General features: G+C 41.4%; 1 protein-coding gene across 1 annotated transcript in view; it reads right to left on the bottom strand.

The window, feature by feature from the left end:
• The window catches only part of LOC119029256 (contactin-associated protein-like 4), a 117895-nt gene that overhangs the window by 41470 nt on the left and 52406 nt on the right, over positions 1–24019 (bottom strand). The window contains exons 6-11 of the mRNA XM_037115967.1: positions 19124–19299; positions 18557–18703; positions 16200–16467; positions 13287–13436; positions 10048–10219; positions 1485–1591 (exon numbers count right to left, since the gene is read on the bottom strand). Of these exons, the coding sequence (XP_036971862.1) occupies positions 1485–1591; positions 10048–10219; positions 13287–13436; positions 16200–16467; positions 18557–18703; positions 19124–19299 (1020 nt within the window). The remainder of the gene's footprint in view (positions 1–1484; positions 1592–10047; positions 10220–13286; positions 13437–16199; positions 16468–18556; positions 18704–19123; positions 19300–24019) is intronic.

Here is a 24019-nt window from a genome sequence, read left to right as displayed (position 1 = left end):
CTTTAAAATTAAATGGAAGTCTAATTTACTTCGCATAATGAAGTACCACCAATCTGTTTAGTCTATTCCCGATTGAACACGGCTAATTAAAGTTCTGAAACAATGGATTAGGGAAAAAAGGAAACACAAGGAAATTAAGTGTTTGGGGACATGAGGTCTCACTGTTATTAAAGCAGATGCAATGAGAAAACGTGTGCAATACTGTATAAATCTTGTTCTCTGTTAACCAAAGGATTCGTTTACTTTTTTTTAGCCATTCTCCAACATTTCATATTCAGCTGAATGCTGCTGTTGTTGTATTGCACTGAGAGAGCATAATGGTGAAAGGTGATGACAAAAGTTTAATTAAGCAGTGTGTGATGGATTTAATGCCACTATATGTTGAATTTAAAATTCCAGATTCTTGTTTTGGTTTTACTGCACACAGTTCAGTTTCTGGCATAAAAAGCCTGATGAAGTGACTGTCCACTACTGCTCAGACACCAAACAGCAGACAGACAAAGCTAGCACTTGTTGGTAAACATGTAGATGATCATTTAGCAACTAATGGAAATATCATAGTTACTACATTTACTGAATGAAGGAGGGTTTACTATTTGCCGCTAGGATATGGGTGGAGGTGCTGTGCGGATCCTCTAATTTGTTGGAGATGCCACACTTTAAGCTACAATAACATGCTATACATTCCCAATACACACACATGTGTATATATATATTCCTAAAACCCACAAACTAACTCCAAACTAGCACTTTTTAACGTTTTGTCCTACTTCAGTACATTTCTTTACTGTAAACATGTCAGATCAATTCTTGATAAACTAGGCAAGCAGTGTACCGGATGATGCAAACACTAATAAACTGTCAAACATCAGCTAATATGTTGCAACAGCAGAAGATGAAGAAAAAAAGGGAATTTATTTTAGCACTTAATAGTGGAAAACACAATATTATATTGGAAAGACATTATTGAAAACATGCAACCTGAAACGAGAATTTTGCTTCTTCTGCCAATTTACTGCTACATGGAGTCCAGTAGGTGGACTTAGGGCTCAACCTGAGTAGCCAGCAAGTGACTGTAACTAGTGCTGACTCGCTGCTATGCAGAGAAAGACGGATATAGGGTGACTGCATAGTGACCGAGTTACATATTTCCTGGTGGAGACCAAAAACAGAGCAAAAAACACTTGACTTGTAATGAATCCAAGTTTTTTATGTCAGTTAAGTAGTTAATAGTTGAATGTTTGCACACACATTCAACACCTTTAAAAGGCCAGGTTCATGAGTGAGTAATGACGTAGTATCTATTTGAACAAGAAAAGACTGATCTAGTAAATTGATTTGTCCTTAAAGCATAATGATGACATAAAAAGGCCATTAAGTTTACTAATCACATTTCTTCCCTTCAGTAAAATCTATTTGCATCACTATATCTTAGCCTTCGAGCATTTTAAAGACCTGCAGATGCCCTGTTGCTGGTTGCTTACAGCTGTGGCAGGTGGCTCCTCTGTAGCCGCTGTTGGAGCAGTTACAGTGGAAGGTGCTCCAAGACTGAGTGCATCTACCTCCATGTTCACAGTGACTAGGAGAGCACCTGAGAGGCAGACAGAGAGAGACAGAGACAGAGAGAGAGAGAAAACCACAGTGTCTGTCAAAAGTTTTCTCTGAAAAGTTTTCTCGAGGACGTTGATATGAAAAGGAACAACAGGCCTTCAGCACACCTGATTGTTCTGGTGAGCAGGTGTGTAGGAGGGACCTGAATGAAAGCAGTCTTAAAATACAAAAAAAAGTTTCAGTCTTTTAAAAGCAGATTTCGCAAGTCTCTTCTTTTCATGTCAAGTGCAGCACAGGTGTACGTTGTGAGGAGTAGCTGCTGGTTTGAAACATCCCTAGTCCTGTTAACTACCGTTGCATCAGCCGGAGCCAAAACTTTTGAACTCCCACCCAACCCCCACGCTCAAAGAACAAAGTCACAATTTATCATTTATTTTCCTGTTTTTTTTGTGTGTTTTTTTTTGGCTGTAAAAAAAACACCATCTTTTTTCAAGATATGGAACCATATTTTTTTCCTTAATCTCCCATCTGCCGTGTTGCTCCTAATATATGCACACGGGACACATTTTGCTGAACAGCTTCTGATTGAACTCTTTTCTTTTTTTACACACACACACATACACATACACAAACACGTAAAGGGGAACCCGTGAGATATTTTTCTTCTTTAGTCATTTATGCCTCTTTTATATTGCTCAGACATCAACTTTGCAGCTGCTGCATTGTTTATCCCTTCATCCTGTACAATGAGGTATTTTTGTTTAACTTTTTATATTGAGTTTTGAGTTCCTTCTCTGTGGCCGTCCCTGATCCTGCTAACCAACTGCTGGTTTTGAATTGTGGCCCAAACACTTGACCCCAATCTGTTAACGATTTTAAAATCCCAACACAAGGTGCAACAGCAAGAGCAAAACCATCCATCCAGCTGGTGTGGTAGATGAAGGCCATAAAGTTTCCCACAGGTTGAGAGCGTATTTGTGGTGGTGGAGTGGTGCTATTAGAGACCAAGGGAGGTCATTTTTTGGAGCCGGAAACATCAGAAACAGTTTAATTTACTGTATATTTAGCTGGCACCACAATGTAATCAGATCGACTGTGGCTGAGCACTAATAAGCTCATTCGCATTTTCAGTCGAGTGGGCAAAATGTCCAACACACAGGAGCACTGCAGTAACAGTGATTCTGACATCTACAGTAACAACTAATGAGCACGTTTTTTCCTCAATCTATACAATTACACATAAATGCACAATAACAGCAGAGCTTGACTGTGAAAGAATACAATAATATAACTGGGTGAGCCAAACAAATACAGTGAATTCCATGTGAGTAGGAAACACTGTTCCAATCAATGGTCTACACTCTATAGAATCTTATTACTTTATTACAATAAGATCACATCCAGGTAATTGCCCTTAGTATTTTGGTGCATAACAATAAATATAGAAACATAAATCAGATCGTTAATATATCATTTGGAAAATACAATAAAAAAAGACAACATTAAATATAACAATAAATGAAAAAAAAAAATGAAAAAAAAACTATGTTTGAAATTGTTGGACACTGCTTTTTCTCGAAGACAGACCAACAACATATTGTGATAACATAAAACAGACCTTTAAAAGTTAACTTTCACTCAATATTGACCACAACTGAGTTCACTGCGCTGCTGTCTACTCATGTGGAAACCATCTTTGACTTCAGAAGCAAAACAAAAGGACGTGACAATATATTGCTCACAAACAGAAATACATTCAAGGTCTTTTTCTCTGCCCTGGGTCAAAATGCATGAGATAAGAACAGTAAATAAGAGGTTGAACATTTGGGATGAAAAGTGCTAAAGTGACAACGAATACATAACTAAGACAAGTAATTTGACATTGCCCATCAACCGAGCACAGAGGACACTAAAAGACAACGTCCATCCCAGCCACAGTCTCTTCAACCTGCGCCTGCTTTCAAAAGATATGGAAGTATCCGCTGCAGCACCAGCAGCCTACACAGCAGCTTCATTCCTCAGGCGGTGAGACTCCTCGACACATCCTCTGTACTGCACTATAAAAAAAAAAATTTTTTTTTCTTGTGTAGCATAAAGGGTATTCATCTTACATTTCTCTGTACAGCACTGTGTTGACAATAAAATAAACCGTGATTAAAGAATCTCTTAAAGGATGTCTCTCATTGCTGTAGGTGCCTTTTCTCGTTATGTGAAACTCAAGGGTGTATTTGTTGATTCACGGTGTGAAAAACATTCTCCATGAAAAACTTTCTGAGATGTGTCAGCACACACAATCACACACATGCTTGTGTGTACTTCTACACTTGTGGGCGCCTCCACTTACTGCACTCCCTTTCCTTAAGCCTAACGTTAACCATCGTAACTACATTTGTATCCCCAACCTGAACCCCACGCTCAACCAAAATCTCCTCACTCTCAAAGTCTAAAACTACCTCACAAACATAGAGGCACACAGGAGCATATACATACTCAGGCAAAATCCCCCTCGAGCAAAGTGAGGTGTCCAGATGGATGAAAGAAAGGAGGTCTTAGGAATTAGGAAGCATGGAGTGGTGCAGGATGGAAGGAGAGAATAGCAGTGAATGTGGGAAAGAAGAGGTCAGACGGAGGGCTGGGGGTGACGGAGGGAAGGATGGATGAAGAGAGCAGCAGCGGGCTGGAGGCAGTGACTGGATATCAACTGTATGTGGACAGTGAACCCGAGGAAATGAGGTCAGGAGACTGAGAGACTGTAAAAGAGGCTGTGTTTGCACAATAAAGGAAAAAAAGGAAAGAAAAAAGGATGCTGGTTGAAATCACTGCAGTCACCTAGCAATGGATGATCTGTTTTCTTAGTTCCATGCCTTCCTGTCCATTCCTCAGTTTTTAATGGTTACCAATGCTGGCCAGTCTCTGTCAGTGACTTTTTTCTGGTGGTTGTTACTGTGGCTATTTTCAAAGCTGACACTGTGCACAGCAGCCAGAGATTTTTATGTCAACGAAATAGTTGATGTTTCAGGAGAAATTTCTTTCATGAATCTACGCTAAGAATGAAGCTGCGGCAGTTGGCTTCACTCAGCGCAGAGACAGGGCACAGAGGGGAATAGCAAGCTGGGTTCTGTCCATACAGAAACCAAAGTGTAAGAACATCAAATCGTGGCCCGGTAAAGTGGTGTATTTAAACTTTATCTGTAGTCATTACACAAACAAGAGTCCATGCGATGAGATCACACCAGCCTTGCACCATATGTTTGCATTTCCACGCATGACCAATCAGCAGCCATTATTTCATTATTACATGAGCAGTCATTACTACATGAATACATAACCAGGAACTCATGAGCGGGACTACGGCCATCTGTGAATTCCAGATTCAATTTCCAATCAACCACACAGCTGTGAAGTTTCCTGATTGTACCTTTCACAGTTGTGTCGCTATCCTGCTGACAAAAATGTGGCCACAGATGAACACCTGGCAAAGCACTCAAAACCGCTGCTGGGGCAGTTCCCACTTCTGTCACGATGACTCACGCAGAAGTAGACTCACAAAGTGATAACAGTCTGGTGACAAGACGTGTATATAAAATAATCTGAAATTAACTCTGCTCGCATAGCCAGTGGACGACTTTGCCTTTCTGATTTGTTCCTTGTGTGTACCGTTAGCCTTCACAACCACACCAGAAAAACAGGGAACAGCGGAGAGCAGCTGATCATATACCTCATCAGACTGTGTATCCAGACTTGAGCTGAGCCAGAGGCGATGAATATCCAGGGGTTGCAGGGTTAATTGTCCCACGAGTTAATCCTGATAATATACGTTCACACTGCGCAAGAAAGCCAGATGCTAGCAGGGTTTAATAGTGTGTTTTGGCCAATGTGAAAGGTGACTGAGTGAGGTTAGGATGCAGTGGTGCTTCAGACAGTGAGAGGCTAGCTGTCACCCCATGTGTCTATCGTTGTTACACTGGCTGCTGTAGCGTTATATTTAAGAAACACACATGCAGACATGAGAGTGGTATTCTATCATCTCTAAACACGGGATCATTCTTTGGACCTTGCCAAACTGAACAGTCCAAAAGATCCATCCTGATTAAAACAGGAAAAACGATTAAAAACATGATTATTTTAAATCTCCTCAGCATTAACTGTCATCTGGAGACTAATCATCACCATTGTAATTAAACTATTAAACCCAATTTTCCCTGTAAATTAAGTGGAGAACCAAGCCCATAAAAATGGCACAAATTACAATCAAGCTACTTCTTCTCCCATGCGGGCTCCAGGAGAAAAATACTTTATCTTCATTGTACGAGCAGACAAGAGGAGCAGGTGGAAAAATGCCTCTGCATGCACCCGTTTTGTCCCGACTGCCACTGCACTCGACAAAAGTTGGCGAAAGTCAACTTTTCTTGGCAAGCGCCATCTGCAGCCACAGTAGGCGACTCTCTCCAGCAGCGCTGGAGTTGGAGTTTTCTGTCATTGTCTCCACACCCAGTTCACTGTGGCTGCCTCAAACAGGAACACAGAGGGAGAAAATAACACAGATCCAGAAACACAATCGGGTCAAACGGTAAACTGCACTGTATCACTAAATCTATTATTTATCTTCTTGGGGCCAAAAGTTTTGAGTTTTGTACTCAACACTTTATCTCCTGAGGGCTCCTAGCTTCATCAACCATTTGCAGTGCAACGTGACAGCGTACTGCACCAAACCTCAGATCACAGGACCACTGGACCAAGTGAGCGAGGGGACTTTGCAGCGTATCTAAAAGCTTCTCATGCGGTGTGACAGTCCTTTAACGTAGCTTGGATCACTGGGCTAGCACCCAGTCTTCATGACTTCCATTACAGCCTCTGGCTAAACAAACACGGCAAAGCGCCGCCCCCAATCTGCACACTATTACTGAACAGGTAGACTGGGATGTCCGACAAAGACTTAAAAAAAAACAAAAAACTGCAGTCTGTCGAGCAGCATGACAGAGAGAGAGAGAGAGAGAGAGAGAGAGAGAGAGAGAGAGAGGAACGGTAGGTAATCCTTTCAGTCTGCTCTGCACCTGTCCCCGGATAAGGGGCCACAACTCGCGCACACACACACACACACACACACACACACACACACACACACACACACACACACACACACAGAGGAGAAAGTTTGGGAAGACACATGAGTGTGAAAGTAGATGTGTGTGTCTGAGTCACAGCGAGCAGCAGATGAGTTATAAAGTCTCACATGAACAAACTGTCAGGCACAACAAGAGGAGAGGACCTCTTGGTGACCTGTGTTTCTTTTTATTTGTGGATGTGTGTGTGTTTTGACAAGCTGTATTATTAAGCTGCCACGATCAGGACAGAAGCAAACAGGTCAGAATTACTGTTCTCTGACAGCCTAATTTATAAGACTTCAAAAACATACACTCACACAGTGAGTAGAGATGTCGGCAAGAGAGAGAACGAAGCTCAGAGACTTCATAGCGAGGCGCTAACTGGCCTTTCAGGAGCACCGGGAGACGTTCAGGTGGCCTGGAGTTTCATGTAATTGTTGAAAATGCTAAATTCAAAACATGTAAATCTGAGAGAAAACAGCTAATTTGCCTCGGAACTTTAGACTGTGAGCCTGATGGAATGGATTTTCGTCTCTGATTGCTCACACACACACGTACACATTAACACACATGCGTTCGACATATGCGTCGTGGAGTGTGTGTGGCCGCAGTGTGGCTGGAAAATCGATGGAAAATCGATGAGAATGAGAGAAAGCACTTAAGAAATGTCCCCAAAACGTTGACGTTAGTTTTTTAATTACACAGAACATTTCCATGTGAATCCATTACACAAGTTCCATCATGCTGCTCGGCTTATGTGCATAAATTAACTAAATCAGTTAATAAAGTCGATGCAATCTTCCAAATCCTATACATTAAAGTGATGCATGACATGTGGATTTCTTTTCAACGTGACAGAAACACTTTGATTAAATTATATATTTTATGTAGAATTTATGTCATTGAATTACCTGGACATATTTCCATGTAAATGAAAGACAGGAATGTTTTGGTTGTTTCGGGGATGTTTTTTTTTCTTTCAGCGAGGGAGCGCTTTTAAAGGCGGAAAGTTTGAGTGGAAAGTCCTTGTAAATGCTGTTGAATTACAGATATTTTCACAAGTTGGGCACACGGTGTTTAAAAAAGAAAAAAAAAAACCATAGGAGGACCGCCCTCAACACTGCATATCACAACTCTGAGATGATTCTGTGTTATCAAAACAACAAACCGCCCCAAAAATCTTTCCCTTACTCTTGCCCAAATTTTGAACCTAATCAAACCTTGACCATTCCACAACGCATAATACAGAACAGTATGTTATAATATGCAAACTGTTAGTCAGCAAGCTATATTTTGAAAGTGTAACTGGACGGTGCATTTAATGTACTTTTGCTAACTTAACCACAGAGCATTTGCATGGAAAACTGACACCAGAGCAGCAGGTAAAACATCACAGTGACAGACCAAGCTGCCATATTTGATGAGTTTCCATTTCGCCAATGAATCCCCCTAAACTCTAAACACTGGGAAACTTTGTGGGAGTTTTTAATATTGTCAGCAGTGGAGGCGTTGAATGTGTTGAGAACAATGATTAACCCTAACATCCCTGATAATATAGCTGTGCCCTGTTGAGATATCCGTACAGTATTGTCTCTTCCTGACAAAACTCAGTAAGAGCCACCTCTATGCAACTGATAATCACCTTAAGTCAAGGCACATTTGCCTCTCAGTGGTAATCAATCCACTTACCCTACACAGAAAGTCTCTCCTAAGGTGATGTAGCCACCGTGTTAAGTAACCAAAAATAGGAGTTTTGGATTACTAGATTGCTGTTGGTGCTTCTTTTCAATCCCTGATCTCTCCTGTACCTCAGGGGGGGATTTTTCATCCCGTGTTATAAACAAGTGATTTAGCCGCCCCACAGAGAAGGCTCAGATTTGTAAACTTACATAAGGTGGAGTGTGGATTATAAGAATTGATCCTCCTTCTGAACTTTTCTTCTTGTAAAAAGTTAGTCAGCAAACCGTCAGATTATATTTTGACATCCCTTTAATCATAATGTAAGGTGGTGAAGATTCTTTCACCTCAGCATTTTACTTCTGCCTGTCTGGATTTCCGTGCCTTGCCTAAAACCTCACAACACACTCTATAAAACTATATGCGCTGCATACATCTATATTATATGAATCTCCTGAAGGATATAAATATGCTTGAAAATGCAGCAGGTTCTGAGCTGAGAGTCCAGACTGCGGCGCTCTCCAGGGTCCTGATCCTGCAGTTAGTCAGCAGCAAAGGGCGTATCAGACAGCCATTCAGTGCCGTCTGTCTGTCTGTCTGTCTGTCTGTCTGTTTGGCAGGTTGATTATACCCTGGGTGAGTCGTGGTCTGATAGCTATTGAGTATGGCTATGACTTCTTTGTCTGTGTGTATCTCCACCCAAGCCCATTTGTTACTATTGAAAATGGATATTTTTATCAGCACTTTCTCGAACACAAAAAAGTGAAAGTATAAAGTGCATATTTTGGAGACTATATTCAGCCATAGATTAAACATGCTATCCAGTATTGAATACTGACTTAATGTTAGGGCTGCACGATAATGAGAAATATACCATCACATGCCATTTGTTTTCTCCTTGATAGGAAAAATTAGCAGTTCCTCACCATTGTTTTGGCTGAAGATTCCAAAAGTCGTTTTACTTTCACCTCTAACTCAAAGTCCATGTCAATGACATCTCTTTGCCTTAAAAACATCATGATGATTGTGAAATCATATTTTTAAAAATATGTGTCTTGTTTAAGTCTTTGTTAGAAATCTGACAGCTGGTTCCAGATTCTAACAAGGTTTGTGCGTCAACAGTATATGGTCGATGGATTGACATGCTATCTGTGTTTAATCAGTGTAAAGGGTCTTGGTAGTTTCCAGTTTGTGGAGAAAAAACGTGTGTGTAAAAGCGCGGCATGGTACTGTACTGTATGTCAGCTGGAGGAGAGAGTGACATTCACAGTGTTTGGTTAATGAGTCTTGTTGAGTCAACAAAAGTAGCTCGAGAACATCTACAGCCCCCTGCTTCTATCTATACTTGGGTACTCAACTCGACTTCAAAGAAAATAGCAACCCATGGAACAGAATTTCCATCTGTGTACTTCACTGAGAAGGGAAAAAGAGAAACTGTGTCTGCATAATGTGTGACAATATGATTTTTAAACTATTTCAAACTGATTTTTTGTATTTATTTTTTTTTGTTGTGGTTCAAACCGGGAGCAATTCAGTATGAAACGGAGTACTCATTCCTATCGCTGTTTTCATAAATCCAATAATGACTCACTTACAGCACACAAAGCCGAGGAAACACAAAGCTTGCGCATCAGCCTGTGTGGCGTCACACTCAGACTCCTGTGGGATGTGTGGGTTTGACAGCAGTGAAGAAAGCAGTTCAGATGGCACTAACCTGTCGATGATGCCGCACATGTCGATCTGTAAGTGGCTGTAGTTTCCCAGCAGCCTTTGTTGCACCTTGATCAGGTCAACAGGTTGATCGTCCAGAGTCAACAGACGCATACAGCCCTGAAACACCCTGAAGGGGTTCCTGCACTCCTGACTGCCCTCCTGAACAGGACAACCTGAAGAGGGAAACACACAACTCTTAATCAATGATCTGGATGAATCGTTATTCAGTCAGTTAATGTCAAGATTTAGGGGGGAAAAATGTCTTCTCTGATTCCAGCTTCCTAAATGTTTTCTAAAGCCTACCTTTTGGTTGTGGCCAGAACAAATAATCCATAAATCAAGATACTGACAGATTAATCAGCAATGCAGATGTATGTTGTTTTTGTTTCTTTTTTCAAAGGGATATTCTGGTGTAAATTTAATCCATAGTCTAACAAATCATGACACCGAGTAAGTTTTCTGACTGCTAGCTTGTGTAGTTTTATCAACCTCAGAAAAGACCGCACGATAACAATACACTGCAGTCTATGCCTCCACCAAGAAACTGCCATCAAAAAGCCACTCGTAGCCACAAATAATGCTCAGAACAGCATCAAACTTCAGCAACAATACAAATAGGGTCCCAGCACATAGTTCAAGGCATCAAACATCTGCTAGTTTCGCTGGATTTCTACTGAAAAGACAACACAACCCACCACTCTCCTGCAGCAGCTAGCTTGTTGTAAGGAAGCCCTGACGAGTCAATTACCGAGTCGGAAAACTAACCCTAACCCTATCTCTCGAGGGGGGTCTTACTCTGTGTCAGGGTGTGTTAGACCATGGATTAATCTTACACCAGAAAATCCCCTTAAGATTACAAAAGCTTCCCATGTATTTAGGTTGTTATTATTTTAGGTTGGATAATGTTAAACTCTGAATAATGTTGGTCCATTAATGGTCTTTTAATCAATACATAGTATATTATTGTTGTATAGAGTCACGGTCAAATGTATACATCCACTTGTAAAGAAAATGTATAACATGGCAGTCTTCAGTTCCACTGAATTCTACAGCACTTATTTTTATGTGATTAAGCTATTTTGTCACAAAAAACAGCAAAAGTTTGCCTCAAATCTAAATTCATTATAGGCCTTCTGAAAATGTGACCAAAGCTGCTGGGTCAAGAAAACAAATTTTTGTACATGTAAAACATCTGCAAAGTGAAAAAGCCACAGCAAGGGGAGTTACACTCTCCCACACAAAACACTGCTCGTGTTGCCTGATACACATGGTTTGGAGTCGAGCCTTTACTTTTGTAACTTATGCGCGTCACTACGTAACAGGTGTTAATGTAGATATATTTTTTTTTTATATTTATTATAACATATATACACTCCAGTCAGTCAGTTGACACACAGTTGCTTTTTGCTTTAGCTCGGCATTACCCGCCCTACTCTGCCTCTGACTGGCTATATCCTGCCCATTAAGTAATGTGCATGCCCAACTCTCACCAAAGATTGAACAGAGGTGAGATGTCTCATTCTGTTGTTAAATCGGCGCATTCAAGCCATATGAGAAAAATCACATGTTTTTTGAAAATCAAAGTATGTAAACCTATTCTACCAGGACCCCCAAATAAAAGCACAAACCTGAAAATTAGCATCATAGACCTCTTTAAGTATTTCTTTTTCTGACACTTTTTACCCTCCACATTTGACCACAAATATCTGTATGTTCTACTCCTTACATTTTCAAAACAGACCTGGTACTATAGTTTTTATGCAATTGGGGGGAATTATTGATTATCTTTTTTTTTTTTTGCATCATTCCATAATGGCTCAAACAAATTCTACCGCTTCTGCCTTTAAGTCTTTGAATTATATTGATATGACATGAGGTCAAAGCTAGCTTTGCATAGAAATGGCTGACAGAAATGTCTTTCAGAGGAAATCTATTGACTTGAAACTTTGAGTACATTTTAGAGCCTATAGTTTATAACAAAGAAGATGAATCAGTACCTCTACTTTTACCAGAGCCAGATACGCTATCGCCATTCATTTAGACAGGGACCTGATCTTGTTAGCCCAAAATAACTGCCCAGGTGGCATTACCTGGATGGCTGCTGAGACTTGCATGTTCAGATTTAATTTAGGCAAGAGGCTTATTATCCCATGATTACTGCAGAATCTACAAATGTTTTGCTATTATTAAAGTTCAGAGGCACTTCTGTCTCTACTCCATGACTCCTCAATGTAATGATGGCATAGGCAGACCTGAGGTGGCTGTCATTCAAACTTTGCCAAAGCATGTAAATGAGCTCCGTGTCTCATCCATCTGTGATATGTGCTAGAGGTTGATCCTGGATGGTGGCATTTTGTGGCCAAACACAGCATTTCTGCTCCAGGCTCTGCATTGCTCTAATTACAGTCAACCCATCAGGCGCACAGTTCAACACCTCCTGGCAGAGTTGGGAGGAGAGATGAGTCACTGTTTAATGTCGCTTTAAATTTGGGGGGCTCAAAAGAAAAAAAATCTGTTGTAGATATTTTCCTTTTGACTGCCACAATGACACATGGAGGACGTTTTTGAAATTTGGTATTACTGCATTTATTCACAGGACTGGGGCTGTTACAGTATAATTTCAATCTAAATCAGAACCAGTGTAAGTCTCTGATTCTACAGACTTATGGGGGTGCGACTTGGATCAATCTACATACTGTGATTTAATTTGGGTGTGAGTGCACAAGTGTATGTGTGGACTGTTGGGAGTGAGGACGTAATAGAAGCACTGCAGGGACAGGAGAGGAGGAAATTAAAAAGGAAGGTGATTGCTGAGAGAGGAATACATCAAGGACAGAAGAGCAGAAAGCAAAAAGGAAAGTGGCAAAGAGGCAGGACGAAGTGCAGGAGAAATACCACAAGAAGAAAGAAGACGTCAAAGAAAGTGAGAGGAAAGAGGACGAGGAGGAGGGAGCAGGGAGGGAGAGACTAAGCAGCTTTATGACTTCATCCCTCTCTGGGTGGCACTAAACCTCCAAAGGAGATCTGGAGATGATAATTATTACCGGAGTACCTCCATGAATTTTAACCAGTCCTGAACGTCCACGTCAGCAGTTTTCAACTTTCACAGCAAAACACTTCCAATTGCAATTTAACATATTTGACAAGAGAAGGCTGGTCGTAGAAAAAAACACACTGAAACACACAAGAAAGTGACAGGGACCATACACATGATGCATGCATTCTGACATGTCGTCTTACCACCGAAATAGAGCTGACTGTCTGCGGTCAGAGGAAGTGGGATGCTGACGTGAGCGGTGGCTCCTTCGTCTTTGTCCACCGTAATGCTCAGGTGATCTTCTCGTGAGTTCAGCTCCACAGAATGCCACTGACCATCATTCAGAGCGGAGCCTGTATTCACACAAGGACAAGAATTCATGCAAAACTGATCAGACCATTTTAGTTTGTGAACATTTTAACCTTTACTGTGACCTTTGATTGATTTTTTGCTATTTGTTGTTTGAGTTTGGCTGCAAATCATGATCACAAGTTTGTTATTTAGTTTGTTAACCTCAATGGTGTTTTAGCCTTGCTGAGATGAGATAATGGATACGTTTGAGTTGTAAGTGCTGTATCGTAGGTAACTGGACTTCGTTTTTTTTTGTAGACGGTTCATCTCTCATCCAAGTGGCTTCTACAGCTCTAACTAACTGGAGGGGAGTGATAGGCTTTTAAACTCTGTGTGGGAGTGTCCTTACAGAGTCCTTAAGGACACATGTGAGCTCTGAGATTCAGAGTCGTCAGGGCCACTTGTGGGCCGTTGACCCAGCAGGCCTTACTGTGGGTTGCTAGGGCTAGGTGAGCCCGGGTGTGAATGATTGTTAAACTGTCTGGGGAGCGAACTCAGTACAGCATTGTAAGTGGGTGATAAGTAATGTCTTTGCCTCCTCCTCCTGTCCTGGTTGCATTGAACAGCATAAACTACATTACTCTGTTTATGTGCAGGTGTTTTGTCCTTTGAATGGACATCATAAAGTTCTGCCTCAGCGCCATTGGTAGGTATAAAGTGAACCGGGATATGATGTTTATTGAAGATCCTCCTGAGTTTCTAAGATGTTCCTGCGACATGATGAAGACAGAATGAAGATGTTGTTACTTTTTTTCATCGCCTCCTCTCTGTCTGCTCTGGATCTTATAGCGGTTTTGACAAAAAAGGTCCAGTTTGGGTAGCCACAGGTTTTAAGTGCTCCCCTGATGTACTTCTCCTTCCCCTCTGTCTTGTTAGACATAGTCACAGCCTGATGGTTTAGGGTTCTGATGACCCACAGCTTGTGCTTCAGTGGGTGATGAGCGTCAAACAGCAAGTATTGATCTGTTTGTAGGTTTTCTGTTGACGATGATGTTATTGTCCACAGTATACAGTATGTATGTTTTGAGAAGGCTTCCGCTTCCCTTGCTCTGGTTTTGATCCAGGCGTCATCCACTACCCGAATCAGTGGTTAGGAGCAGTTCCTGTGAAGGTAATCAAGGCTCTGCTCTCAACTTGTTCAGTGTAGAGGTTGGACACTATTGGGGACAACCCATGACACAGCCGTGCTTCCGTCTGAAGAAACCTTCATTGTACCTGAAGTAGGTGGTTGTCAGAAAGGGGTCAAGTAAGTCACGAAATGTGGTCTGGTTCTGCTGGACAGAGTGCTGTCCTGTAGCAGTCATTTCTTCAACATCTTTACTGCCTCATGAGTGGGAATGCATCTACAAAAATGAGGTAAAATCATAGGAAACCATTGTTTCTTCTGAGTCCTCTCACTTTTTCATCATTTCTTATTCCAGGTATTCCTCAAAAACATGTTTTTGATGAAATTTTTAATTTACCTTTTATACATTTAAAAAAAAAAAAAAGATTTTGTATTACTACCCCAAACTTCCATACATGGGTCAAAAATGACCCATATGCATTGCCTATAGAATCTCTTGAGAACCTTTGATTCTTATCAACTGTGGCTGAGGAATCAATTTATTTTGGACCACATACTTTGCGAGAAATAAACAAAAATGTCCAAAACGAAACAATTGCGTAATATTAAAGAAAGTGAGAAAAAATTCTTGAATCCATCCTTTTATCGGGATCCGCGCCAAAAGTTGATGGGATTTTGCACCAAGACCCATCCTGCAGTTTCATAGAAATCTGTTTAGCTGTTTTTGTGTAATGCTGCTGACGAATCAATAAACCTGACATGTGGTTCAAAGCCCCAGAGAGTTAGCATGTGGGCTTTGCATGGAGATTACACTTTGACCCTAAAGATTTAAGCTCTGACTTTATTGGTCATATCACGTGTGTGGACCATTCACAGAGCAGCAGAATATACATATTCGTTTTTATCGCTGGCTACACCTGCAGCACACAAAAATGTAAAGTTTTGTGAGTCACAGTCACAACAAGTCACTTTCATTTTTGTGTTAGTGTCGTCCGGGTTGGTTTAAACTTACAGACCACAGCAAGCTAGATATAGTTACTAAGCAACCATCAGCTGAAAGTTAAATGTGGCAGGGTGATAAAGATCCCAAAGTGGAAGCCAGATAGAGTCATTTGCTGTTTACTGGCACCTTGTGCACACTTAAAAAATATCAATTGAAGTTTTGTGTATTTTTACACTTGTAAAGTGGGTCTCCTTGGCAAATATACACCACTTACACGCTACTGTTGTGCCTGGTGTAGCCAGTTTCATTGGTTACAGCGAAAAACATAGTGCTAGGGACTGGGGAGGCTGTACCATATGATTCACATCATTTTACTGATCAAACCATTCACTGTGGTTGGGTAGGGGGCAGTGTCATCCTGGAAGACACCACTCCCATCCCAAACCACCTCAGCAAGAAGCCCTCCGCAGCAACAGAGCGACCATGTTAAGTCTTTTCCTTTGATTTATTGTTCGTCTACATCTGAATGTAAATAAGAGCTCAGCACAGCCACTCCTCCATTTGGCCTTGGGCCGGTTCAGCGTTTTTTTTTAAATCTGAGCTATGAGAACATGTTATCTCATCTCTGTTTTGCAACACCCCGCGACCCTGCAGAGGATTAAGCGGCGTACATATAATGTGTACAGATGATGGATGGATGTTTTGCAACAGAACAAAAAACAAATGAAAAACTGATAATGTTATGAAGGGCCCAACCTGCGCTGAGGTCCAGCTGAGCCCTGCCACCTCCACTGATCTGTAGGCGCAGTCTGGCCTCGCTCAGGTACAGCCACACCATGCCCTCCTGCTGCGGGAGGTCAAAGGTCAAGAGAAGCCCAGCCTTGTTCCACGTCCGGAACTGCAGCGCCACAGAGATGACCCCGGATGACCACGTTGTCAGCCCTGGCAACTGGAGGAAGCTGTGGGCGGCAGTGAACGTCGCAGAGACCGAAACTGGCTCAGCACAAGAAAAGGTCACGTTGCCCTGGGAGAGAGAGGCGGGAAGGGAGAGAGAGAAATGATTATGAAAGAGATAATAAAACATGAATATTCATTAGTTGCGGAGGCTGACTCGGTCTGACTCGATGTCACAGAGGTCTCATCAGCAGCTCTCTGAAAAAGGACACCTGTATTAACATATTGATATCAGCTGAGCAGCTAAAATAATCTGAAAACCTGAAGCATCAGGGTCAAACGGTGTTTGCACCCACATTCGATATTCATTTCACATTTCACATCTCCTGAAGCTGTCAATTGCATTCAAAAGTGTTGCAGTTCAATCCAAAGTACAGACGCATTAGCAAGATCAAAATATCCGTAAAACACCACAACACCAAAATAACCTGTGGGGGGGTAAAGACATTCAGCACAATGGATATTTGATAAAGTTAGAGGTTTTTATAATGTATTCAGGGAACTTTCTTAAACAGCATAATGTGAGCTACAAATTGTGAATTGATTCTCATTATCATGCAAACATAAAAATCATATTAAATAAGTTTTTCTGTAATGACTAATGTGCATCAAAAAGTGCCAGTTTCTCCCTCATTTTCATTCATCTTCGGACCCTGATTCATTTTTCTCCTTCTCTAACTTTCTACTTCCCTCCTTTAGAATTTTTTTGCTTTGGGCTCTCTAACTCCGGAATGTGCGAGTGATGACACTGGTGATGATAATGAAGGAGATTATGATGATGCTAATGGCAATAATGATGATGATGGTGGGAATGAAAAATAAAGAGGATGATGATACAGATGATGAAAATAATGTTAATGACAATAATAATCATGACAGTGACCATTAGCATAATAACGACGCTGATGAGGGGAGAGGAGAAAATAGTGGGAGGAAGAGTCAACTCGTTCTAAAGTTTCTCAGAATGGCGGCGTTTGATTACAATGCCAATAAAGGGTGTTAACAACTGAGAAACTACAGGACAAAAGAGTCAATTGCTTGTGTGATCAACAGATTTATAAGGCAACACTTTTTAGGACGTAACAAGGAACATAAGGAGGTAAGTAACTTTGTGTCTTTGTTAACTGCTATCACTACATACACATATACGGATGCCTGGTGTGTGTGTGTGGTTTCTGAAGTTGAGTAGTTATGTTTTTACACTCTAAAAATTAAGATCCATATTTACCCTATTGTATAATGGCTCAAGCTGAGTCAAAGTGAAATGATTAGTCAATTAATCAATTAGTCAACTGACAGAAATGTAATTGGCGACTATTTTGCCGATGGTTTAAATCAGATGAATCAAGAAAACAGTCATCAGAATAATCCCTAATAATCATTGGTTTCAGTCCATGGTTACAAGTTTTGCCCCTCCTTAATCAACAGTGAGCTGATTGCTTAGTAATAATGATCTAATGGTACACCATAATACACCACTCAAAATGAGTTTGGGATATTGGGATATGGGTGACTATATGCATGTGCATGGATATGCAATAAGAGCCTAATAAAAAAGGGTCGCATTATATTTTGGGACTAAAAAAGTATATCACAAAATGCATAGTACGAATTCTGAGATGTTGCAGAGTAAACAATTGAGTGAAACAATAAAATATCCCAATATATATGAAAAATATATAAGATCTGACAATCAGCAGCTATTTCTCTGGATGGAGTTCACTTAGTTTTGATATTTAAAGTACATGTCTCTATATACTAAACTACTATACTGCGTGGTATCATTGATGAGGAATTCTGCTAACACGGCTCGGCTGGTACGAAGATAAACACACCTAAATTCCTATAAGCTGTTTACTATGAAAGTCCCCTGTCATGTAGTCATGTCATCATTCAATCAGGAAACGTTGGGTTTTCACCAGCAGTAACTTAACACCTGAAAACTGCTGAAAGTGAATATGAGTCACCACCTACGAGGCTGAGACATCAGATACGTTCGTCTTTTAATGTTTTGATATCCCTCTGCAGCCAGCGTGGACTGTGAAGTCGTTTGGAGGAGCTGTTCTCAAGAAAGCTACAGCGGCCGAGCAATCATTTTGAACAGGCCCTGCACTTGTTCTCCATAGCTGTTCCAGAGATGCTGCAACACAGCAACTCACCACAGCAGACACCTGGTGGTTGTTCCTCTTAGCCAGGTAGAGCAGGTTGAGGTCGTTGTACAGCAGGTTTTCCAGGCAGCCATGGAAGTTCCTGTTGGAAAGGATGGGCTTCTGCAGTCCGTGGCTCTGGACAGCTCCCAGACTCAGCTGCACAAGAAAACAACACATGTGATATATGTATAAAAAAAAAATAATAATCAATCAAGAAAGAGTCAAGAACTATCATCACCTCTAGGCTTCAATAGTTACTGTAAAGTTTCGAGATACAGCTGTGTACTTTAAGTTTCAACAGTGCATAAATCACATCAAAACATCATCGTAAAGTTCTGAATAATATCTAATTGGAATATGCAATATGCCTTAATTCACAACTTCTGCCTCAATAACCAGATGGTTAGATCACAACTAAAACAGCAGACATGTGGTTTCAAAGGGAATTAATAGGAATTGAAAATGATTAGAGCTACCACACAATATTCCATAAAGAGTGAGACTACAAAGAGATTTCGGTAGGAGTGCGTCTTTAAAATGTGAGTGTTTTTGCGTGTGCTGAACGGTTTCTCTCGCCTGGTGAATGTCCCAGTGGCTGAGCTCAGCCGGTACGTGGACCTGCTGGGTGTTTTTATCCACGGTGAGGTTGAGATGAGTGCTGAGCCGCTCCAGCTTCACATGGTGCCAGTGCTGGTCATCCAGCAGACTTCCCAGAGACACAAGAAGCTGCCCGCCGGAGGATGAACTCACACCTACAACGGGGTTGAGAAAATGAAAAACAATCGATTTTGTTGCCGTGATGGTGTGTGTGATGGCTGCGCAGTGACTCCAGGTAATGCAGAAATCCTCTTATGTGCACTTCCTGCTGAGAAACTTTGATTCTTTTCTGTTGCCTCAAAAACACTACAAGGTCAGCATCCTCCTCCTCCTCCTCCATAATGCATCCTTAACAAGGACAACCTGCCTGAAGAAATCATTAGAAAGCACTTTTGCACTTATTTCGTTGAGGAGTTGAGCATGAAGGAAGGTTCATGTTCGATTGATCAACACAAAAAGTGAGCGGAAAGGCTGCAGCTTCAGTGGAATATTTTCATCTTTGTTCCTGACAGGCAGCGTGTCACTGAGGTCACTCACACTCATTAAAGCACAGGTATCCATATGCTGTGAGGGAGGAGGACGCACCGTAAATGATGAAGCTGCAAAATGACAGCAGGACATAATTAATGACAGACCCAACACCAGCAGGTTTAAACTGGAGAATCCATGTCTGAAGAGAAGAGTTTCTGCTGACAGAGGGAGCAAGATAGATAGATAGATAGATAGATAGATAGATAGATAGATAGATAGATAGATAGATAGATAGATAGATAGATAGATAGATGATCGGGACATTTAATGAAATGGCGTATTTGGTTACGGCTCGAATAAGTGGAAATAGAAAGCGAGCAATCAATAAATGAAATGCAAGGTCAAACATTTATAGAAACACTTAACTTTCATTCATGAAACCCCCTCTCTCTTCCTTACTCTATGTCAGTCTTAATCCTCCTCATTCCTCCGCTCATCGCCTGCATGCCTGTGAGCAATAACTGCTTGATTTATCCACACTGAGTAGGCTAATATTGAATGTTCTTGTCTTTAATCTGAGGAGTCTGCGCTCAACAGCGGTTTCCACTTTCCAAGAGTCTACTGTTCCAGACAGCTCCCTGGGGCAATATCACCTTATCATATTCTGTCTGCTGCTCCATTATGGCTCTTTGCTCGAGCTCTAAATCTGTTTACGAAGGACGACAATGACAGGTCTTATCAGGAGACAGACGGTTATAATTGTTTCAGCATTTCAGCGTCACGTGATGTCACTTTTTGAAATGCAGCCTGGCTGTGAAAATAGTGTACTTTCACTAAACCAATTCTCAGTTTTAGTCACATCGGGGAAGTGAGTTTATTACCATAACACAAACTGGGGGGAGGGGGTGAATGGGAAACAGCAGAGTGATATATTCATGTCACTGCTGTGTCAGGTGTCTCTCTGTCTCTTCAGTTCAACTCACTGCGGCTTTATTTGCATAATGTTTGGATCAAAAAACATGTTGCCAAAGCATGTTCAGAAACAGAGTGAATAAATACATGAAAAACAGACAATGCGCTGACTGAAACAACTAGTTCTACATAACACAGAACACTTGAAAACATTTATAAACTGTTCAAAATAAGCAATGCAATATAATAAGCAGTTATATATCAGGTTAAAACAATTTGTTGATTGACTGATAGACCAACTATTTTGTACAACAAGTGTTTCAGTGATTTCCAAGCAAAAATGCCAAAGATTGTCTGGTTTCATCTTCCCAGATGTGATAAATCAATTCATGGGCAGATCAGTGATCTCATTTTTTCCTTCTTTGGTTTTGAACAGTTTGTTGGAGAAAACAATTGAAATTGTGAATTATTAAATGTATTTATTCATTTGTTTTTACATTTTAAATGACCGAATAGTCGAATCATCCAAAAAAAAACAAAAAAATATTGAAGAGCAAGCTAAAGTTTGAAAGAATCCAAAAGAAAATTTACCTCGGTCCAGAATCACTTCTCTAATACACATGGATCAGCCCCTCAGCTCCCACTGGCCAGCTGGGAGATGGGTTGTAGCAGCTAGCTTGCCACTTTCCACAAGATCTCTTAGCTTTTTAGTTGAAAATACAACTAAAAAGCAACTAAATACATCAATTAACTCAAATGTCAAATATCACAATCATAGCACAAAAACACACACACAAAAAAAACCCCACCACAAACAAAAAGTCCAAAAAGACTACCCATTTCATAAGTTGCTGCATTGCTGACACGTTTGCTTGCTGCTAACTGGGTTAGCCTGGCTCAGGGGCTGCGAGCTTTGTGTTTTGGTGAGCCTCTGAACGAGACTCTCACTGCAGCCGCTGCTAACTCGCTCTGCGGCCCAGAGCTGTGAGCTTTGAGCTACTAAGTAAGCTAGCAGCTGAACAATAGATTCAGGGTCTGTGTACTGAGCTCAGCACATTGTTGCCATCGCTAACCGTATCCTATTACCCCACAGAGTGGCCAGTCATTTCCATTACCCATATTGAATATGTAGCTTACATTATCCTGATTTTGAGAAGGAGGCTCTATTGTTGCTGCAGACAACAGAGCGAATGAGCAGTAAAGAAACTGAAAATGTGTTACAGTAAGAGTCCTGCAGGAGACTCGTAGGAGGGCGTTTACGACAGAAACTCCTGGGGGTTCACTGTAAATCACTGTAGAAAAAGTGGAATGGATTAAGCAAATGCAACAGTAATCACCACAATTCATCGTCCCCTGTTTTCTCTGCCAACTGGCACACTTTGACCAGAGAGATTCATCGCTTCTCAGCCGCTCTCTGCAGATGCCTCCGGGGAAGATCAGGTTGTAGCTGCTCTCGCTCTGCGTGATCAGTGAAAACATTTGTGATCCTGCTGATGTTTTGTCACTGCAAAATCTGAAATATTCAGTGTTCTATCACACAGAGAGGAACAGAGCCAGCACACAACCGCAGATTATTGTTGAGGATACGTAGAAAAACATCAGGTTTTCACTTAACATGCAGCTCGCCCTGCACGCCTCTCTGACACCGTCCTAATTTAGTCAGCAATACTTAACACCGCTCATCCAGAGAGCGCTGGAGCAGGACACACAAACCCTCAGTGTATTTACTGCTGTGTATTACAGCTTCCCGGTGACAGTTCAGAATTGAACTGAATTATGAAGCAGCGGGCTACATTGTAGCCAACTGACATTTTGATAAATGTTAAGCAGAGAGGAAATTAGATGGTTTTGGATCGTGGACATAAATCTTAATGAGGCAGCCAAATTATTCCGACTGCTTGGACGGCCACGGGGACATAGAGATGGTGTCTGACTGTTATATTTATTTGTTTGTGTGCCACTCTTTGGTCCATCTGCGTGTCTGCATGACCGTGTATTTTCATCATTACTTTATGCTAATGGTTGTCACACACATCTGCACCAGCTGAGCTCTTTATGTTTGTGTGTTTTTAAGTGACACATATCCCCAAAGTGTTAACCATCATTAGCCATTTTAGCTCTCCTCTTGTTTTCCTCATGATATGACATGTACTGTATCACTGTTAAAGAGGCCCGGGGACCAGCGGGATCAGGGTGCCAAATGGGAAGATAAGCATGAGGAGTCTCAGAGAATTGCTCCAGTCTGGAGCTATGGAGATAATGCATCTAAATCTTTAGGTTTCATCTTTGCTCCACTCGTTTGAGCTTTTCTTCTCTTCTCTTCTCTTCTCTTCTCTTCTCTTCTCTTCTCTTCTCTTCTCCAGCCAACAGATGACTGTGGAGGAGCATGCTGTGGCTCAGGGTGGATGCTCTAAGCTATTGATCTAAATTACACTGTCTGCCGAGCGCAAACTCCTGGGAGAGTGTGATGGAGGGAGGGAGGGCACGCGAAAGAGAGAGACAAAGAGTGTGCAATTGAAAAAAGGCAAATAATCGCCTCTTGATAAAAATCGAGCTGGGGCAGAAATTGGGGCGACATGTGCGGGAGACGGTGATAAATAACAATGGAGGGAGAGGGGGCAGTCAGGCAGCCAGGGAGGGGAACAAGTCTGGGACAGACACAGGAACGTGCAGTGACAGCGCTTTGTATTGCCTGTATTACTGGATTACCATAGCTCCATCTAATCTCTGCTCCGATACAAAACTGGGCAGTGTTTATTTTCGTTCCTGGCTACCAGGGCTCTTTGAGCAGGTTGTTGAATATCGACTCGGGTCTAGCAACGAGATGTGACAGGCGTCAGTCAGGGAGCTGGTGTCAGACAGATGGCTTCCACTGATAAGACCTCTCTACCGCTGACAGAGAGACAATATCACCAGGGAATTAATACTTTGCACCCCTTCCGAACTAGGAGGAATTGAACAATATTCTGTTTTTATTGTCGGAAGGCAGAAAGTGAATGACACACGGAGGTAAAGACAAGTGTGGAGGATGGAAGGAAGCAGGGAGAGAGGTAATATCTCACCACATGCTTTTCTGTTCACAAATACCTGCAGATTCTTGGGCTGTCCCGAATACCATTGTCTGGTTTTCAAAGCTTCAGTGAGGATTACCGGGGAAATATTCAGAGCTTCTAAAAAAAAGCTGTCAAACTCGTGGTCGTTATTTACTGAGGCATCACCAACTGTCCCTGCTTCCAAAGTCTTAGAACACAACTTGACAAGCGAGTAAGTGTTGAGCTCATCACAGCCAGAAACGCTCCCTCGCTGCTTTGTATGTGCATTGATTGTGGTTTTGACACAACCCAATTGCCAGAAGAAATGCTGGATATGTGTTTCTGCAAACCACAGATGTGTGGTAATCTTTACATTTTTTTTCTATTCTATGTTCTGGTTATGTTTAGGCAGAAAAACTACTTGGTGAGGGTCAGTAAAAGATTGTGTCTTAGTTTAAAA

The sequence above is a fragment of the Acanthopagrus latus genome, chromosome 11, assembly GCF_904848185.1.
Source record: "Acanthopagrus latus isolate v.2019 chromosome 11, fAcaLat1.1, whole genome shotgun sequence".
NCBI lineage: Eukaryota > Metazoa > Chordata > Actinopteri > Spariformes > Sparidae > Acanthopagrus > Acanthopagrus latus.
Note: the sequence above shows the minus strand (reverse complement) of the source record. Positions and strands in the feature narration are given on the sequence as shown.